Source organism: Elephantulus edwardii, unplaced genomic scaffold (assembly GCF_000299155.1).
Source record: "Elephantulus edwardii isolate Elephantulus edwardi_28Jun2011 unplaced genomic scaffold, EleEdw1.0 scaffold00077, whole genome shotgun sequence".
Lineage (NCBI taxonomy): Eukaryota > Metazoa > Chordata > Mammalia > Macroscelidea > Macroscelididae > Elephantulus > Elephantulus edwardii.
In genome coordinates, this window is record NW_006399827.1 from 12826477 (window position 1) to 12847296 (window position 20820).

The window sequence follows — 20820 nt, forward strand, 5'->3', positions numbered from 1 at the left end:
TGTGGCCTCTCTTTCCAGGAAAAGAAAGGGCCATCTCATTTAGGATCCTCACTTAAGAGTCCCAAGTAGAAAGAGTTAAGGAAGTGCACCTTTTCTCTGGGAGGGAGAGGGGACAGTCCCCTGAGGAGGGGGAAAGAGGACACTGCAGAAAGGTAGGTATCCCCCTATTCACCCACAGCAGATAAAAAGCCTATAGCTGGGGCTTAAGGGCCTCCCAAAAGCTGGGATGATGCCACCATAGAAACCCCAAACATTGAGCAAAGGCATCTGAAAGGAGGGAGTCAGGATTGCCTGGAGACAAGGTGTATCGAAGATAGTGACCCCACTGTCCCTCCCCTCCCCAGGACTCAGAGCCAATCCTGTTGCCTCTGCCACTCAACGGATGTAGACACCTCGCCCCCAGCCCTCCAACTCATTCTTATTGCGCCCCAGAACAGGACCCCCACTTTCAGCACAGTAGCGGGCCTTATTCCGGCCCCGATTCCGGTTGTCAGTCAGCTCTTCCTCATATTCTTCTTCCTCATCCTCCCAAGAGCCCTGCCGGGCTGGTGGGGTACTTCCCCCTGCAGGATCTCCGAGCCCTGGCCCCTCTGAGGGGTCAGTCTCCATGTCCACACACGAGTCTCCCAGCTCCGTGTAGGCAGAGTTTCGGCTGCCGGGGGTATCAGCATCAAACGTGTCCTGGCGGGATAGTGCCCGCAGGGTGCCCACCCGGCCTGGTGGGTGGCTGCTGGGGTAAAGGCCTGGGGGCTGGCCCAGCTCCCCCGGGTACTCGTGCACGCTGACGTGCTCCCCGGTGGCCCGTTCCAGCGTCTGGTCCCCGGAAGCAAGGTAGGGTCCCTGGTTAGCAGGCAGATGGCACACACCATGCAGATCAGGCAGGGGTGAGAGAAACACAAAGCAAGGCAGGTTAGTGACAACACCAAGACACTCAGCCCGGCTGAACGAGGATGGCACGGGTCTAGGGGATGGGTAGCTGGGCAGATGGCTCTATTTGCTCCTCTACTGGGACAAGGGGTGCTCAATCTTGTCAAAGCTTGAGGAAATGTGAACTCTCATGGTAACCATGGTGCAGAGCCTGTAAACGTTAGTCACCACTTCCTTGATACAAGCCATTAATGTTGTCTTGGGGTTAATCACCATTAACAGCTCCTTCATACTGCCACTTGTTAGTGGAAGATTGGGTTAGTCACTGACTCCAATATTCCAGTCTGTTAACAGGGGAGTTTCAGGCCAAACTCAAGCTCGTTCAGCCCACTGCCAGACTCCAATCACAGATCTTCAGAATCCCACTCCTGAGACTGCCTAGTCAGACAGCAGCCTCCAAGGTAAATCCCTTCCCTGCCTTCACTCAGGACTCATCAAAGCAGTAGCTGGTAAAGGCTAATGGGTCTCTATCCAAACTGGAGACAATGGGAGTAGGCATTCCAAAGCTCTCATCACCAAACTCCATGTAAAAGTGACCAAATGTTCACCACCACCGTGGAGGCTGCTGTGTGAGGTACAAAGAGCCATAGGCAGGGAGTTGAGAGTCCTGTTCCTGCGACTTATAAGCTATCAGGCCCTGAGCAAATAATTTCCCTCTTGAGGACTCAGTTTCTCAGTGGTGGTATGGGTGTGGGTTAGGCCAGAACAGCAGTTTCCAAACTGTCTCCTGGAAGCCTGAGACCCAGTAGGGCAAGGGCAGAGAGAACAGAAGCACATCAGAGCCTCCCGTGAGGGGAAAGGGAACCCAAGTCACTTGTTCCCTCTGAGAAGAGTGAGGATGCCACCTAAGACTCAGTGAACAAAAAGTTCTGTAGATGAAGCAAATCTGAAGATCAATGGTCTAGAATAATTTCAGGAGTGCTCCTGGCTCTAACCTAGAAGCATTTGCTTAATGAGTTGTCACTCCCATAGGAGGAAGGAGCAGGCAACATGGGGCACCCACAAGACCTAGAATCTGTTTAACTGGGAGAAGGGTGAAAGATACAGCATCAGTTCATAGAAGATGCTACATCCTGGGCTCCCTCTCGGGTCAGGGCTCTGGGGAAGAGCTAATCTCTACAGGTTCCCCTAGTCTGTGGGTTTCCGTAGGCCTGAGGACCTCAACTCTGTGGTTACTTTTGACTGGGGGGGCCAAAACGGCTCTGGACTCCAGCAACCATGTATATCAGTCTTCCTCACGGTTTCTTCCTAAACACTTGTGTTATAATGTCCTTGACCAGGATTCATATCTACAAGACCCCAAGACAGAAGAGGTGATGTAGCCCCAAAGAACCCAGCCCAGGGAGGCACCATCAGCTAACCCCAGTCCCATCAAAAACCACAGACACCAGAAACTGCTGCTCACCACGTTTTTTACAAAATAAAACTCTTCCCTTCCTTGCCCCACGTTCCCTGCACTCCAGTTCCAAGCCCTGGGTGGCAAAGAGGGCCGGTGGGGCACTCACTACATGGCGTGCTCCTGCTGCTGGGGCACCGCGCCGCCGCCCCGCTGCGACGCCTCCAGCCCGCCCCAGAAGCTGAGATTTCTCCTGAGCGAAGTGAGCACCTGTACCTGGAGGTTGGAGACAGGGGCAGGGCTGGCCGCCAGGGCTGCGGTTGCCATGGTGCGGTTCAGCAGCGGATTGGGCGGAGTGCTGCTGGGTGGGTGTGTGGCCTTCCAATAGGCTTCCAAATACTCGGCCAAGTGCTCGCAGGCATCCTCTAATTGGTTCTCGTCCAGGATGATGTCAAACATTTCCTGTGGAGGTGGGGTTAGGGGCGGGGCTGGGATGAGCCAGGGTGTGACCAGGGAGTTGGGGGTGTGGCCTGGGTGCAGTGGGTAGAGCCAAGGGGTTGAAGGACAAGGTTATAAAGAGGCCTCTAGATTTGCAGAAAGGGAAGGAGGGCTCTCACATCTATAGACTGGCAGGACTACAAGAAGTCTTTGCACTCAGTCCAACTCTCTCATTCTAGAAATAAAGCTTGGAGAGTGGTCTGACTGCCACTGAGAAACAATGCTCTGGAGCATGAAGTCAGTCTCTGACTCCCCATCAAGACTTCTTTTCCCAAGGCCCGGTTTGCACCTGTGGGCCTGACACAGATGTTTCTGGTCATTTTGTCTCTCCCATGCTGGTTAGAGGAAACCAGGAGAACTCAAATGTCCACTCCCGCCAACCTTTCCCTGGGTCTGAAAACTCACAGGAGGGCATTGAGCCAGCTTCTCCGAGGCTGCTATTTGGACATTGAGGTGTCTGGACTGAGACTTCCCTCGGGACTTGATGAGCCTCTGGAGTACCTGGTTTGGGGGAAAGAAAAAGAAGAGAAAACAAAGTTATCAAGTCAGAGAGATAGTACTTGGTCAGAGTTAGGACAGTCACCATGTGGCCTGGTGGATGGTGGACACTGGATGACTCTCATCCCCAGTCCCCACTGCAGAGCTGATCTCTTCAGTGCTGGGTCTACCTTAAGAAATCTGCAGACTCTATTCTGGGTCTCACACCAGTTTGTCCTGGGAGGTTCTCCTTTAGAGGGAGCATGGTCCACATGAAGGGCAGTTATTCTCCTGAAGGTCTTCTAACCTTGTTTACAGGCTTCATTTCCCCCACATGTTAACATCTGCCCTCTTCTATGTATTTTACATGATCAATTAATTTAATTCAGACAATAATTCTGTCAAGTGGATACTATTAATGTGCTTATCCAATAATAGAACAATAATGGCTAGCATGTAAAGTATCATTAATAAGTGAGCCAAGTTATCATCAGTGTTACAACAAGCTGATTGACCAGAGTTATCATGAACACAACATAGTAAGGAAACACATCACTTTGGAGATATTCCTACTGAAAGAAGCAAATAAAAACAAAATGAAAGAGGAAACACTGCAACTGATCCAATAAAGAGAATTATGATAGAATATTATGAACAACTCTACAGTAACAAACTGGAGAACCTAGATGAAATTGATTAAAATTCTTAAAAGCACACAATCTGTTCAAACTGACTCAAGAGGAGATACAGACTTGCTGAGTCTCAACAAACTCATAACAACTGAAAATTCAATCAGGGATTAAAAAAACCAACCAACCGAACAAACAAAACCAACATGTAGATGAGATGGCTTCACTAGGGAATTCTACCAAACATTCAGAGAGCAACTGACAAACTTTTCTAAAAGCTAGAGAAAGAAGGAATATTCCTCAATTCATTCTATGGCATAAACAAACCCCTGATACTCAAATCAAAGACATTATAAGAAAAGAAAACTAGAGGACAATATTGCTTATGGATATAGATACAAAAGCTCACAGCAAAAACCAGACAAGATCTAACAGCACAGAAGAGTCATACACCATGACTAACTGGGGTTTATTCAGGAAAGCAAGAATAGCTCAATATTAGAGAATCAGTCAAGATAAATGATCACATCAACAGGGCAAAGGAAAAGAACTATATGATCATCAAAACTGAATGATATGAAGAATATGGCATAAGGATGTGAGGGGAAAACTCATCAACTACCTGTTACGCAAATGACACAACTCTACTTGAAGGGTTTGGGATTGTTGGGAGTATTTTTTAGAAATGAAAGTCTGATACTTGGTACAGAGTGTCTAGGGAGCTCTGGTGGCCTCGTGGGCAAGGAGCTGTGCTGCCAGCCCAAAGGCATGCAGTTTGAATTCACCAGCTGCTATAGGAAAGAAAGATTGACAATCTCCTCCCATATAATTTACAGCCTCTGAAAATCCTCTGAAGAATCAATTATGGGTGAGACCTGATTCAATGGCATCTAACAACAGCTGGAGCTTGAAGACATTATGCTGAGTGAAATAAGCTAAAAAGGACAAATATTTTATGATCTCATTAATGTGAAAAGACAAGAAAAGAAAAATGTATGCAGACCAAAGTTTATTAGTGGCTACCAGGGTTGGGAGGTAAGAGAGAGGAAGGATGGGAGTTAACAACGCTGGAAAAATTGCACTGATTAAGGGTGGGAATGCACAGCAGATTACTGTAATTGCTGTCAACATTTTGTACACTTGTAAAATTGAATTGGCTAATGCTGTGTGATTATTTACAACAAAAACCAAAGTAACTCATAAGGCTACTTGTATATAACCTAATACCACAGGGGATTGGGTTCCCTGGGTCATGGTTTCATGGGACATCCCAGTTAATTGGCCTAATCGCATATTTAGTGTTTTGTTCTACCTGTTAGTTCACTGAATGGTGCCTAGGGTCTTAAAAGCTTGTAATAAGCTATCCAAGGCATATTTGATCTCTATTTACCTGGAACAAAGTAGTAGTCATTAGGAACAGGATATGAAAAGGGTAGCTAAATACTTCATGAATATCTCCTTTGCCATGAGACCAAAATAACTGGATGGTGCCTGGCTACCATAACCAAACATTCTGGTCAAAGATTCCATAGAATATTTTTTAATCCATAGATTAATCATAATAAAAAGGGGATAAAGCAGAATTTCAAATATTCATAGATTCCAGGCTTCTTGGAGCCATGAAGGTTGGAGGAATACCTAAAACCATTGTCCTGAGAAAATGATTATACTTCAGAGGAGCTCTTGTGGCCTTAGTAGGTAAGGAGATGTACTGCCAATCAAAAGGCAGGCTGTTTAAAACCAACAGCTGCTCTAGAGGAGAAAGATGGGAAATTTCCCATGCAATTTACAGTCCCTGAAGACCTACTGAAGAGGCAGCTCTGAACTGGCAATGAGGTGACTGTATATGTATAAAGAGCTGACTGGTGTAGAGTTTGCTGTTTATTCTCAGCAACAAGTAAAATTTAGAAGCAAAAAAATGAATCTGAACAAATGGTCATCAAAGAACAGAGTTTGTTATACCTTTCTTTAATTCTTCTGTACATGAGACACTTCAAATTTAAAAATATAAAAAATAGATGCTTAGCAAAAACAAAGAAACAAAACCAAACAATCTACCATAATCAAGTCAATTTTCACTTATGTTGCCCCTCCATCTGCTTTCCAAGGTTATAAATCTTAATGAAAACCAAATGCTTATCATCTTTACCTTGACAAGCCACTGGTGGATTTGAGCCAGCTCAGCAGCCCAGCAAGCAATGCACTTATACCACCAGGGATCGTTAGTAGGTTCCAGGAATTTAGCATAATTAATTAATTTATTTAATCTTCATAACAACTCTTTGAAGATTACTATCTTTATTTTACAGATGAGGAAACGGAAACATAGAGAAGTTAGGTAATTGTCCGAAAAAAACATAGAACTAGTAAGCAGCAGTACTGGGATATAAACCCAGCAATCTGGCTCCAGAGCCCAAACCCTTATCTTCAGTCCTCTATGGAAGGGGAAAATAGAAGCATCCATTACTCACTATTCTCATTCACAAAGTGTTTTAACATCCATTACATTATTTGGTTCCCCTCAAGAAACACTTAAATTCAGGGGAGTTCTGGTGGCCTAATGGCAAGAAGCTGTACTGCAATCCCACAGGTACACAGTTCGAGTCCACCAGATGCTCTGCCGGAGAAGAAGGGACAATTTCCTCTTGTACCAGTCAGATCTTATTTGACGGTACATGCACAAAAAATAATAAAATAATTAAAAAAAAAGAAACACTTAAATTCTTCTTTATACTCATTAGAAACTCAAGGCTCAAAAAGGTGAAGTAATCGGTCCAGGTGCTCAGCTCAAAGGATGCTATCCTGGAATGGCAGCAGTTTCCACCATTGGCTGTCTCATGAATCAGGAAGTATACTGGGCTCTTTACATCACCTACCTCTAATCCTTTCAACAAAAACACCAGGGAGGGACTTGAGTCTCAAGTAAAACACAACACTTTATTTAACCCAATTACAAAATGGGCAAAAGACATGAAAAGACTTTTCACAGAGGAAGATATTTGGATGGCCAATAGACACATGAAGACATGTCCAGAATCACTGCCAATAAGAGAGATGCAAATCAAAACCACAATGAGATACCATCTCACCCCAGAAGTAGTAGCAAAATTTAACAGGACAGCAAGTAATAAATGTTGGAGAGGATGTGGAGAGATAGGAGCTTTTATACACTGTTGGTGGAATTTTAAAATGGTACCACTCTGGAAGGCAGTTTGGTGTTTTCTCAAAAAGCTGAACACAGAAATTCTGTATGACCCAGCTATTCCACTGCTTGGAATACAGCCCAAGAAAATTAGAATTGAGACATGGAGATTTGTGCACCCAAGTTCATAGTGGCATTATTCACCGTTGCAAGAACATGGAAATAGCCCAAATGTCCAACCACAATCAAATGGCTTGAGAAACTGTGGTACATTCACCTGATGGAATACTATGCAGTATGTAGGAACAATGATTTTGAAAATCACTACATAACTTGGGAGGGACTGGAGAACATTATGCTAAGTGAACTAACTCAGTCCCATAAGGACAAATACTGTATAAGACCATTATTGTAGAAATAGATAACTAGTAAAACGTGTAAGAGGATCCAAGAGGGGAGGGTAGGAGCAGAGAGGTGAAGCTGGGTGAGAGGTGTGGGGGGGGGCAGGTGATCACAGGGTCGCACAATTTGGCAGGTCAACAGAAAGGGAAAGGAAATGGGAAAGATGTGGTGTGAAAAGCAATGTATACAAACTTTGTAAGCAAACCAGTATAAAATAAAAATTTCATTTAGGAAAAAACAAAACAAAACCACTCTGCTTTTGACTCAGTTCCCACTCACAGCTGACCCATCAGTGAGTTTCTGATGCTGTACATCACAGGAGAAGAGAGGGCCCATCTTTCACCCACAGAGCTGCTGGGGATAAGGTTCTCTACAGGCTGTGCCATCAGAGCTCCCTAGGGCCTCGGGTAGTCCTCATTTTTTGTTTGTTTTCTATAAATGGCAACTTTTACTATTTTGATGAACATCCTGCCATAAACACACACATTGTATGTGTCTAATTATACATAATTATGCTGCCCTGTAATTTGATGTATTCATTCACAATACGTCATGGGAGTCCATTTTAGTCTTCCACTGGATATTGGTATCACCTACTATGTAAAGAGATCACATAATCTTGCTGTTACTAATGATATGGTTTCAGTTTTTTGCAGCTAAAATTCCACTGTACATCCTTCATTCCATAGAACCTAAAGTTGAAAGAAGATCTCTCTATGGAGTTCATCCTTCTACTTGGTTGGATAATCTGCATTTCATAAGTAAAGAAATAGAGGCTCACAGAGGTGAAATAATTCTCCCAAGGTTCCAAGTTCATCAAAACAGAGTTATGATTTGAACACCATGCTGTCTTCAGACTTTAAATGCTCCCTCCACATTACTCAAATCCCCACTATCATCTAGGAGGGAAAGTCAATGGAGCTGCAATATGATAGAGAAGTAATAGTCTTCCTACTGGTTCTTCTCTGTCAAGGTCCAATGTAGTAAAAAGTGCTGAAATCAGAGGACAGAAAAGACCTCCCAACTGCCAACCAGCTAAATAACACTGGGATAAAAAGCACAGAATTCTCTCCATTTTTTGGAATAGGAACCAGAGGTCAATCAAATTCTCTTTCTCATTGCCAACAAGTTGGTGTTAATGCACAGCTGACCCTCCAGTAGGTCAGAGACTGTAAACTGCATAGGAAGAAAAATGTCCATATTTCCCCCATAGAGCAGCTGATGGATTTGAACTACCTGCCTGTGGGTTGGCAAATTAACTTCTTATCCACTAGGTCACTAGAGTTCCCCTACCTAATCAACTAGATTAGAGACAAGAAACTGACCTGAGCAAGCCTAATAATAATATTGATAATGGTAATGTATTAGTAGGGAGTTCTGGTAGCCTTGTGGTAAGAAGCTGTGCTGCAATCCTGACAACACACAGTTCAAATCCAGCAGCTGTTCTGCAGGAGAAGGACAGGCAATCTCCCGTATGATCAACTGCCTCTGAGAACCTGCTGGAGGGCCAGCTATGGGTTAGTTCTGTGTCAATGGTACACAACAACAATGTATTAGCAGCTAATTCATAATGAGGTACTTTGTACCTGACCTTTCTTTTGGGGTGGGTGTCCTCCTTTGTTGGTAGGATAAGGAGGGTGGGAGTACGGATGCTCCAAATAATACCAATTATAGCAACATTCAAAAACATCTAGCACTTCACCCAAACCCACCCACTCATACTTGGTCATTCTCTCTCTCTTTTTACGTACCAGACCTTTTGTTAAATACTATCAATTCCTAACATCCACATGGTGGAGTTTTTCCAAGAAGGAAATTTTGGCCCAGGGAGATTAAGTCACACAACTAGTAAGCAGGGGAGCTTGGATTTCAATCCAGGCTGCTCAACTCCAGAATACTCCTTTTAAAATGTGTTGCTCCCTATCAGGCCAAGCTCCCACACTCACCTTGGGAGAGGTGATCTTGATGTAAACAATAATGGGAGCCAGCGAGGTCTTGGAGAGCTGGGCCGGGTGGTTGATGGTGTCAGCATCCAGCGCCACTAACTGAAGGGTCCGAGCCAGCTCAAAGATTCGCTCAATCTCACTCTGCACCTCAGCTGGGGAGTGGGAGTCATGGAAGGGGGAACATAAGAGGATTCCCATAGGAGGCAATGAGCAGGTGAAGCATTCCTAGAGAAGGCTCCACCTGCCATCTCCCATCCCTCACACATCTGGCCTAGAGGTTGGAAGGTTAAAGAGATGAGGGGTGGCCTTCTCACCCAGGCTGGAGCGTGTGTTAGAGCGCTCAATGATGATGTGCTTGCTAGGGTTGTTGAGGACTGAGCGCTTAGCCAGAGAAATATCTGCTGTCACACGAGTGATGGAAATCCTGGGAGAGAGGACAAGGGAACCTGGTGTCAGGCTGGGTCAGGATGCCCTCCCCTCTCCCTAAGATCCAGGCAAGAGTCACCTTGTTCCTTATCCTGAGAGCGACAGTGGGTGAGGGAAGCCAGCTCCCAGGGAGATTCTTACCTGCCATCAAACCGATGCTTCAAGAAGTCAAACAAAGCTTTCTGCATCATGTCTGTAACCTGGGATTGGAGGTTGGAGCAGACAGAAAAGTCAGGCACTCAGGAAGGATAAGTGTGGGCATTTGCATCCTTATATTCCACTTCTTAAATTCTTGGACTGAATGGGTCTTGAATCCATTTGGTCTGAGGGGCTTCTAAGGGGGTCTCTGATTCCATTGGTCCTTCCAGAGGTAACTCAGGAGCCTGGAACCTGGTCTTCTATAGGTTTTCTTTGGGGGATGGGCCCCTCTGGGTGGGTCTTCCTAAGGGTTAGGATCTAGAAAGTCTCTCTGAAGATTTGTAGCCCTTTGTGATGGATACACTAGGGACCAAGGTCTTTCTGGGGAGTCTCTCTAGAGTCTGGAAACCTTTTAATGAAGTATCTCTGGAGGTCTGGGCCCCTCTGGGACCATTCCCCTATGGGGGCTCCTACCTCATAGCCCTTGAGCGACGGTCCCACCAGGATGATGGGCCTCATGGAAGGCACCACGTCATAGGGGGGCACATGCTCTGTCTGGAGGGGGGAAGCAGGAAGGGGAAATGCCACAGTGGAGATGGCATTAGCCCTTCTCCCCAGCCTCCAGACTCCTCCATGCATCCTCTCCCCCCCTGATCCCAGAGCCCAGATATGGTGATTTAGAGTAAGGGTAGGGAGGGATGGCCAGGGAGAACCGGGAAGAGTGGGGGAAATGGGAGGCAGATACAGGAATGGGTGTTAGAAGGCCCCCCCCAGCTCATCCCAGGGGCCAAGGAGGGGGACACAGAAAGCTGTGATACTCACCGACTTCTGCTTCTGTTTGGCTGGGTCCAGAGATTGCCAAGAGGGAAAAAGGGAGGGGAGAGGGAAAGGTACCCAGGCAGGGGCAGAGGGCAAGAAAGGAGCCAGGACAAGAGAGGGAGAGCGGGCAGACGAGGAGAGATAACAGAGCATGCGTGTTAGTGACAGACAGAGCCAGAAAGAGGGGACAGGATCCCATGCTAAGGGAAGCCAGGGAAGGCCCTGAATCAGGGCTGGGATCAGGACTGCCAGTCCTGCAGACTAGGGAAGATTTAAACATGCCTTATTCTTTTTTTGAGTCTTAAAAAGAACTTAGAGATTGATGACCTCAATTTGGTGCCCACCTCCTGCCCCCCCCAGTATATAGCAACCTGCCCATTTTAAGGGTTTCCCCCTATACTCTCTTGCTCTGCAGTCATTAGTTCCCCATGTACCCATCCCAGTCTGTTGGTGTTCAAATAGAGCAAAGAAGAAGGAATTCTATTTTATACCAGGATGGGGGTGGTGGATTGCTTTGGACTCTCCCATTGGTAGTGATGTGGAAAGTTAGTTCTTATTAGAACTAAAACCTTTTTCCTCAAGGTGTGCATCCCTCTCAGGGAGGAGGGACTGCCAGTGAAAAAACTATCCCTTCCTGGAAAGTAGGCAAAGGTGGGATAGTGTATGGAGATGGTCGTGCCCATTCTCAGTGTCATTCCACCCTGCCCTCCTTAACAAGGAGTCAGCCATTACCCCACAGTATTAGGCTGGTAAAACTGAATTCATCCTCTCTTTCCCTCCCTTCCTCCCACCCATCAGCAAATGCCTGGGCCTTGAACCCCCTCCCCTCTTTCAAGAACCCAGCAGGAATTACCTTCTTAAAGAAGGGGATGCGTTTGCCATGGGGTGAAGGGGTGGTGACACTGCTAACACTAGTCTTGGCAGAGCCACTCTGCTCACCAGGCTCCACCTCCTCATCCTCTAATTCTAAGGGATCTAGTTCAAATGCTAAGTTAGTCATTTCATTACCTGGACCGGAGAGATCAGGAGAAAGGAGGAAGAAGACAAGGCGGGGAAAGAGTGAGATGGACATGGAGACACAAGTACAGACAGAGGGATGGGGTTGGGGAAAAAAGAAAGAAGAAGAGGTGAATGGAACAGGACTGGGGGAAATGAATGGGGGGGCGGGGTATCAGGCAGAGAGATGGAGCTACCAAAGAAATGGGAGAGGAGAGACATGTAGAATGGGCACTGATGTAATCAGTTTGTAGGATTTCCTATCCTTCATGGAGGAGGATCACTGGATGTGTTCAAGGACTCAGGACGGGGCACTCTCTATTCCAGGCAAAGAAGGGGACAGGTAGGGGGAAGACCACCCCCAGAAGTTCCCCCCAGTTCCTGAGATGGCTGCAACTCTTACCACTGGCAGGGGGTGTGGGGCGGCGGGTACCAGTCACCACATCTCCCAGACTGGAGCTGGAGTTGTCACCTGATTTGCTGTGTGGGCAGAGAAGCAAATGGAGCTGTGAGCAAAGGGGTGGGGGATATTGTTCTCTCCCATGGAGCCCTCCCTGGAGACCCTCCAGCCCCATGGTGATGACTCTGTGCCCTCAGGGCAGTGGGTCAGGCCTGGAGGCACAAATCCTGCTGACAGTGTCTCCTTGGGACTAGGAGAGCCTGCCCCCACCAGACACCTGGAGCTGAGGCGGTTCTGACGCAGCTTCTGCTCCTGCAGCAGACGCAGACTGTCCAGTTTGACGGGGCTGGGGATGAAGCCAACCTCACAGCCCTCCTTCACCAGCCGGCCAATCCACCAGTCATTGTTATATTTCTGCAAACCACATGGTGGGTGAGTGAAAGAGATGCAGGGGGAAAATAGAGGTGCAAACCAGCAGCCACCCTCTAGAGGAAACTTCCTGTGCAGGGATGGCACCTTCAAATAAATCCTCCCATCATGTACCAGGCTCTGACACTTGATTCTCAGGCTACTCTAGGACCCCTCTGGCCATGGACCATCCCTCCCCACGCACATTCCTGTTTTGAATCCTTCCTCCTCAGTTCTCACCCCGCATGTCCCTGCCCAGCCCTGGAAAGTCAGTGAAAAGGACAAATGCTGACACCTACATGTGCCTGGTACACTGTCATTCTCACTACAGCCCTCATCAAAACTCCTCTCAAAAATCTTGTGACCAGGATCTACCCATTTACCCATTGCCATCAAATCCGTTCTGGCTCTCAGTGACCACAGAATACAGCAGAACGGCCACATGAGGTTTACAAGCATCTTTCTCCCACAGAGTGACTGACAGGCTCAACCCGGCAACTTTGTGGTTGCCAGCAGCTAAACACTTAGCCCCTGTGCCATCAGGGTTTCTCCGTGACCTATGCACTATCACCTATTTTACTAATGAGAAGCCAGACTGTCAGAGAGGGTGAAAGATTTGCCCAATGCCACATAGCACTGTCACTCCCACTCTGTTTGACTCCCCCACAGCCTTAGCCATCCCTCCCACATTCTCGCCCTTCCTCCAGATGCAAAGTGCTCTCTCACCTCTTTGATGTGCAAGAAGTCCTTGGGCTCAAAGGTGATGGCCATCCCCTGCACAGGCACCTCATCCCCGGGAGATGGATTGTAGCCGACATTGGTGCGCACAGCAAATGCCACTGGCTTGGTCTAAGAGGTTCATAGAGGGACGAGAGTCACTAAACCACCTGAGTGGAGTGGTGATGGTAAAACGGAAACAAGTGGTTTGGGGTGTTTGCTGTATGAGTGTCAAATTTTATAATTTAAAAAAGTAAACAGAATTTAGTTTTCCCATGGTATAGGGAAGCACTAAGAAGAGGCTAAGTGGGAACCCATATCAAGAAAAGGAAGAATAATAAAAACAGTAACATTACTATGCTAGGTACTGTGTTATACATTTTATATGTATCACTTCATTTTTCATCACAAAATCTCTATGAACCCTTCAACGATTTAGATCCTCCCAGAAGAGCTGTGGGTGAGCATTAACACTACTGGTAAGTATATTCATTTTCTCCTGGACACAAGAGCCTACTATTCAGTCCTAAAAGCTTTCTGAGGTTCCAACTCTTCTCACTATCTCTTAGTTGTTGAAATTGATGGAAAACCTCATAAGCAGTTCCTTACTTCACCTCTGCCTTGCATGCGGACTTCTGAGCTGTAAAACAACCCAGTGGCAGATGGAATTTGCTCCAGGACTTAAGAACAATAAATGGCATAGTTGAGCCTCTACATCTTGTGGTTCCTAACCTTTATACTATAATAGACAAAGTGCTAGTCAATAGGCCTTTTATTTTAAGAACTGCCTTCCATCTGTAACTTGATTTGTGCCACTATTAGAACCTCTACTTCAAATATTGCTTTTCCATTTTTGACTCATGTACTTTTAACTTGTTAGTTAGATTTGTGTCTTCTAGGTTGCAACAGTTCCATGATACATCTTCAAGGATATGAACATGTACGGCAAAGCACAATTGATAACAGTGTATCTACATTCCAAAATCAATCTCCACAAATAGTCTATGTGTCTCCTATTGCCAAAGGGGCCCTTTAGAGTAGTGAGAGAAGATCTTCACCCTGAAACCTACAACGTCCCCTTTTCCTTATGAATCAGGGTGAAGTCTCTCTCAGGGAGGAGTGATAGGGAATGGCAAAGGACACACTGACAAAGGAGATTAATCAGAACTGGCTTTGACAAGCACTGCGGCAATTGGAAAATTAAAACAGACTTTCAAGGGGGAAAAAAAGAGGAACGAACTGGGGGGCGAGGGTAGAGAAAATAGTGCAACAATGAATGAATGGAAACCCAAAATCTCTGTAACTGTTCATTAAAATTAATAAAATGTAATTAAAAAAGAACTCTATGAAAGTAAGTATAACCCTCAACTTCATTTCAGTAAGGAAGTTACAGTTCAGAAAGGTTAAATAACTAGCTTAAGATCACACAGCTAAGAAGCAAAACTGAAATTCCAGCCTAGAAAGTTTGACTCCAGAAAAAAGCAAAATTAAGCATTTCTCAAACTCCTATTATGTGCTGGAAACAATATTGGGCATTTATTATATCATATAAGGAGGTTATACAATTCAGTAACACCCCACAACAACAACATGAGGATGGAGATGAAGAAGCAAAGGCGTATCGAGGACTAGGGAAACGCAGCTGGGAAGAAGGGGGGCAAAGGCCTGATTTCGTCCATCGGGGCTCCTTTTAGGCCCTAAGGGTAGAAGAGGAAATACCAGCACAATCCCTCCCTCCCTTCTTCATTCCCACCTTGGCTTTCTCAAGCTGTGCCAAGGCCTGGCGCTCTGCCTCCTTCCTTAAGGCTTCTCGATCCTCCTCCAGAGACACATCCGAGTCTGACGGGCGGCTGGTGTAGGACTCCGCTGAGCCCTGAAGACAGACAAGACCAGGTCAGATCGGGGCCAATACTGCCTCCTCCTGCCCCAGGATTTCAGAAGGCATGTCAGTGTCACCCTGGGTACCTCAAGTCCCAGTCAGCAAGTGTGTTGCCACCAATACTAGGAGAAAGAGCTATTAGATGGAAGGGGGCAGAGAGTGAGGTTTTCAGGCCCTCAGGAAGCGCATGGCCCTGGGAAGGGAGACAACAGCAAACACTGGGTTATGGCAGGTCCAAGGACAGCTGCTTGGGGCCCAGGGAGGGGTGGGAACCTGATAGGGGCCCAGTGGAGGAGAGGAGTGCCAGGGGACAAGTCTCCACTCCCTGCTCCTGCTTCCCTCTCCTAACCTCAGCACTGGTTCAATCCACTCAGCAGAGGGCCCGTGGAGTCCCTTCCAGGGCCTGCAGCCACTAGCTTAGGCCTGAGCTCTGTGTACTGCTGGAGACAGATCTACCTCTTCAGCTCCTCGTCTAATTAGTATTGCCAGAATCAGGCCAGCCTACTCAGAGCCTCAACTCTCAGGCCCTCATAAAATACAAAGGGGAACCTGTGATTCCTGAGGTGGTACAGGTAGAAGAGGTAAGAGCAGCAGATAGAGCAGCCCTTTCTCCAAGAGAGAGGATGCTGGGCACAGGCTGAATGAAGGCTCAAAGGTGTGCTTAGGAGCTGGCTCTGACCATAGTAACCAACTAGAGACCAAGCACTGTTTTAGGGATGGACACATACATACATGTAAGATGCATGGAGCATGGAGGGATCTTTAGTGTGACGAATGTGCTTATTCATATGTATGCTTGGATGTGCAACAGCTCAAATATGTGTAGGAGGATGTGTTCTACAGAAGGTGCAGCGTGTACATGACAGAGTGTGCATATGCATACACACCAAAGGGGGTATCCTGGATATTTGTGTCCCCATGGGCATGAGGCACACGAGGGCAGAAGCTGGGCAGTGAGGACTTGTATATGGTTGGGTAGGGGAAGCGTGGCTACAAGAGGTGGAAGTAATGTGAGGTATGGGGCCTCTTATAAGGAATGTCCATTTGTTTGGTCTGGAGGGAGAGAGCATCAGAAAGATGAGAAAGTTCCACCTTCTCTCAGATGCCAGTGGACACTAACTAGTCTAACTAGTGTAGACGTCTGTCCCGTGTGCAGTCAAATCATGAAAATGGGAGACTCAGAAAATGGGAGAATCATGAAAATGAGGGTGAGAGCTGGGATGAGAAGCTCACTAACAGAAGCTAGGAAAGAGACATAAAGGAAAGAAACCAAAAACCAGCTAATCTACCACTCTCTGCCCCTCCTTACAAGACTAAACAGAACCAGAGATGAAATAGAGATTCAGAGAGACCCAGAAAAGTTATTGACCCCCAAACACACACACATACACACATGATGTATCAGAAAAGGCAGGAGGCAGGGAAATGGTGAAAGGGCAAAGGGACAGGCCAGAGTTAAGGCCACCTTCCTGCTTTCCAGAGGGGCTGCTCCCACCCTTCCCTCCCACCCTCAGCTCACCACCACGAGGGTCCGGCTGGGCGCCTCCATCCCAGCGCCCTCGGTGCCTGGTCCTACTGGCCTAGGGGGTGGCCCAAACTGCCCGTCCCCCAGGGGGCTCAGGTTACAAGAAGAGTTGCTACATGTGCAAACTGCTAGGGTATATTTAGCTCAGAGATGTGGCAAGGACTGCCCCCACTACTGACTGCCACCTACTGGGGGTCAGACCTGGGGAGCTAAGAGAAGGACTGGAGGCTGAGGCAGGGCAGCTGATCTGACTTCCAGGACTGAGAACCAAGGTCCTCTTCTTCCAAGTGGGACAACATATAGCATTAATGCCTGGCCCTGGCCTTGGCCCACCCTCGCTATAGCAGGGAAGAGGAGAAATTAAAGAGAGGACTTCCAGTATGTTTGTATGCTTAGAAAATTTTAAGAGAAAGCCCCTTCCTGACACAAGCAATTCAGGCTTGGGCTCACATGTGACAAGTGTGGAGACAGAAGCAAAAAGAAAGACCTGATTCATTCTGGTCTGTGGAGCATCTGCCTAGCACCACGCTCTCCCCTCTGGCCCATGGGGGTCTGGCCTCCAGGGGGCTCCTTCCTTTACTGTCTTCTGCTCTCACATGCCCTGTCCATCTCCTCTTCTCAATTCAGTCCCTTGTCTGATGCCAAGCCCTTCTCTCCTTTTTTAGGTACCAGGTTTTGTTGAGATGTTAGGTAGTCATAGCAACCACATGTCTTTCTCACTTGCCTCTATTTGAGCCTAAAATGGCCTGAGGTTGAGTTAGAATAGAGATGAGGGTAGTCGCTTCCTCATTGAGAAAAGAAGACCCTAGCAGCCTACTTTCTGTTATTCTTCCTTGAGTCAGGGGTGCTGGACTAAAGTCCTCTCTAAAATCACCTCACTCCTGCCTCCACCACCCTACATATTAAAGAGCACTTGTGTGGGTGTGTGAGGAGGGCGTTTCCCAGAGCCATACCCCCTCCAGGAGCTTTGGGTTCCAGAGACCCAACCATCCTAGCTCCTCATTTCTTAGGGCCTGCCTCTACCCCACCCTATCACATATTCTGGGGGAGGACATGAAAGCAGACAGCCGGCAGGGGGAGTGGGTGACAGCCCAAAGCACGCTTGAAGGAGGCAGGCCAGGCTGTCCCTGAATGAGATGACGCAGGCAGGCAGCAGGGGCTGGCGCCTGGTGCTGGGGGAAGGGCAGGGCGGGGGCAGAGACTGAAGGAGTGGGTGCAGCTGACAGCACATCCCGGAGAGGTCATGGGGTGTCAGGGTGATGGGGTGGTTCTAGGCAGGTGACAAATGATGTGGAGGAGGGTGCCTGGAAATATCCGACCCAGCTCACGGATGCTGGTCTCAACCAACAGCCACTTCACTTTGCTCAGCCCGGTTTCCTTCCCTTACCTGGCGGACAAAGCTGTTGGATGTTGTATCCGAGGATGTACTCCCATCTGATCTTTTGAACCGCCCTTTCCTCTTGCTGTATTTGCCCTAGAGAAGCAGCGGGAGGGACAAGAGTGGGATCAGGAAGGCCCTTCCTCAACCTCCGGGTCCACCAAGCCCATCAGAACAGCTCCCACCACCCCCATCCTCTTCCTTAGGTGGTATAGTCCAAGGGGAGGGAGGGTCTCTCATTTTTGCAGACAGCCCAGACCACAATCATAGAGTAGAGGACAGTGCAAGAGAGGCTTAAGGGGTCACACATAGAAAACCCCATAACAAGCCAGAAAGGGAAGGCACTGAGAAGTTGGAGGCTCATTAGGCAGCAAAGCTAATTAAGATGCAGGGTAGGCTGCAGAGGCCTCCAGGGAAAGGCTGCCTGCAGTGCTGGGGGGTGGGGGGACGGCGAAGAAAACCAAGGAAAGTCCCTTCAGCCTAAGCTGGAGTCAGAGGGGGGCTGCGTGAGCTAGTGGTCCCCAGGGAGGAGAAATAGCCAACCCAGAGCCCAGCTTGGCTTCACCTCTGTGCCCAACTCTTTCCTTCATTTTTGCGCAGAGTGGGGAGGGGAGTGGCCACTCAGAGCTCTTGGAAACCCAAAGCAAGATTTCTAAGGAGGAGATTGGGAGAGTATCTGGAGAGGAAATCAACAGCCAGCCCAGGCACCATGGGACAGATCCTTCCCCTGACAGCACCTCATCCCACCTCCTCCTCCAAATCACAGTAGGCACACACCTCTCCTCAAGGGGGCAAGAGTAATCATGCCTCCACTCTCCACCCCAGCTGCCACTGCCCACACCCTGTCCCCATGGTATCCACCAGGCAACATCAATCTAAATGCTCCTCTGCCCCACCCTAACCAGAGCATTGGTCTAGCCCCACATGCCTCCAAAGGCCAGGCTGGCTCAATCACAACTGACCAGGGCTCCTGGTTTTGGTGGAGTGGATATGATGGTAGAGTGAACAGCCCCTGAGATGCCACAGACTCAGGTTAAGAGCTTCAGGTATTTAAAAGCCTTTCAAAAAGAGGGTTTTTTTCTTTGCCCTCCCCAATTTACAAAGATACACTTAACTTCAGGCCAGTCCAGAATGGAGGTTGGGGTGTGGTTAAGAGTTCATTTCCTCTCCCCCCCAAAAAAAAGGGTTTATTCCCTCTGAACCCCTTCCCCTGGCCTCCACCCTAGATTCCTGTTTGTTTTGTTTGCTTATTATTTTTCCCCCCAAATAACCTGGATGAACCATGACCAGACTAGAGCGACTCCCAGTACCTGAAAACAGTTAGGAGGATAAATAGGTAAGAGAGGAGGGGTCCTAGGAACCTTTCCAGAGTCTTCCCCTTGCCCCTTCGTTCCAATCAAACATACCCAAACTCTTAAATTTGAGGATCCCTACAAACCCAAGAGGGTCCCTCCAATGAGTGCCATACTCTTATTCACAATGCCACCATCCCAGGCTGGGAAAGGGAGTGGCACCCAGAAGGACAGAGGACAGCTGAAAGGAAGGCCCCAGTCAGCTGCCTCCCAGGCTCCAAGGGGCCTGGGGTGGAGGAGGGAGGTATTTTTAGTCTGACCTGACCCCCCTACATACCCATTGACCACATTATCATGGTGGTTACAGTTGTCCCAGGCTGACCACAGCAAGAGAAGGGTTAACTCTGTCCTAGACTTGGGATGTTGTTGGATTGAAAGCAAACATATCTCAGAGAAATTTCCTAGCAAGACCACCCAAGTCCTGCTGGTCACTCCAGGGAAACTACTACACCTAGGAACAGGCAAAGTGTATGACAGGCCCCTCTCCCAGATAACACAGCTCCCTTCTCTCCTCAATAGTGAGTTGGCATGAATCCAACTTTCCAAACTTTGGAAAGCCAACGTGGGCGTGGGGGGAGGGGTGCGGGTCCAAGCTAGGGGTAGGACAGAGGAGCCTGGGAAGCGGGCCTGTCCCCGGGCTGGACCCTTCCCCACAGGGCCAATGTCCCCGTGGCTAGAAAGCCCTCTTGGCATCGCCCTCTGACCATCTCCTCAGCCTTCTCCCAGTGTCACCCCAGCCCCACCCACACCCGCTCAGTGCCCCCCAGCGTGCTCTGCGTTGTCCCCTCGCTTTCCAGCGTCCCTGAGCCTCCACTTCTCAACGCCCAGATCACCCGATCAACAGCCCAACTCTTAGTTCACTACAAATGGTACCCCAGCATTAGGGATCCTGATGCGGGGGAGGTGAGGGTGACAGGCGGCTCAACCGCCCCCTCTCTGCTCCGCGGCACTGCAGCCCAACTCCGAGCCAACTGCCCATCAATCATTAGCCCAGGGGCATTGGGGGGCGTGCAGGCGCCCCTCTTCTCTCCGTGCCAGGCATATTATCTCTTCCACCCCTCTGCCCCTCGAGTTGACCCCACCAAGATCCATGGGAGTCGCCCGCTCCACTCAGGCCCCGTCACCGAATCTCACCTGTGGACTGGGGTCGAAGACCTCCATGGGGATCTCCTGGGAGGGTGGGTAAGGGCTCCGGGACATGCTGGTCTTCTGGACCATGGAGAGGAGCCTCCCCTCCGGCCGCCGGCCCGGCCCAGCCGGGCGCCTTCAGCGCATGGGAGAGGCCGTGGGAGCTGAGAGCAGCGCAGCGCAGCCAGCACCCAGTCCAGCCACCCAGCCTGGCCCTCTCCAGCCCCCTTCCTGCTTTCCCTCCCTCCTCCCTCTCTCAGCCGCCACCGCCTCCTCCGCCCCTGAAGGCTCAGCATC

At 48.5% G+C, this 20820-nt stretch overlaps 1 protein-coding gene across 3 annotated transcripts; it reads right to left on the reverse strand.

Annotated features, from left to right (window-relative positions):
• Nucleotides 1-248: 248 nt before the first annotated feature.
• On the reverse strand, nt 249-20820 carry CACNB1 (calcium channel, voltage-dependent, beta 1 subunit). Of its 3 annotated transcripts, none has more exons than XM_006889374.1 (14): nt 20530-20781; nt 18053-18139; nt 15015-15134; nt 13271-13393; nt 12414-12550; nt 12140-12216; nt 10744-10763; nt 10396-10476; nt 9925-9983; nt 9672-9781; nt 9358-9509; nt 3167-3262; nt 2540-2725; nt 249-840 (listed from the first exon to the last, which is right to left on the reverse strand). In XM_006889374.1, exons 1-14 carry the CDS (start codon nt 20611-20613, stop codon nt 376-378), a joined length of 1797 nt encoding a protein of 598 aa, XP_006889436.1. In that variant the 5' UTR covers nt 20614-20781; the 3' UTR covers nt 249-375. The 3 variants fall into 3 exon arrangements, with proteins under 3 accessions (XP_006889436.1, XP_006889435.1, XP_006889437.1); XM_006889373.1 differs by lacking the exon at nt 10744-10763 and adding an exon at nt 11594-11748 and having other exon boundaries at nt 376-840; nt 20530-20613; XM_006889375.1 differs by lacking the exons at nt 249-840; nt 10744-10763 and adding an exon at nt 11594-11748 and having other exon boundaries at nt 2337-2725; nt 20530-20820.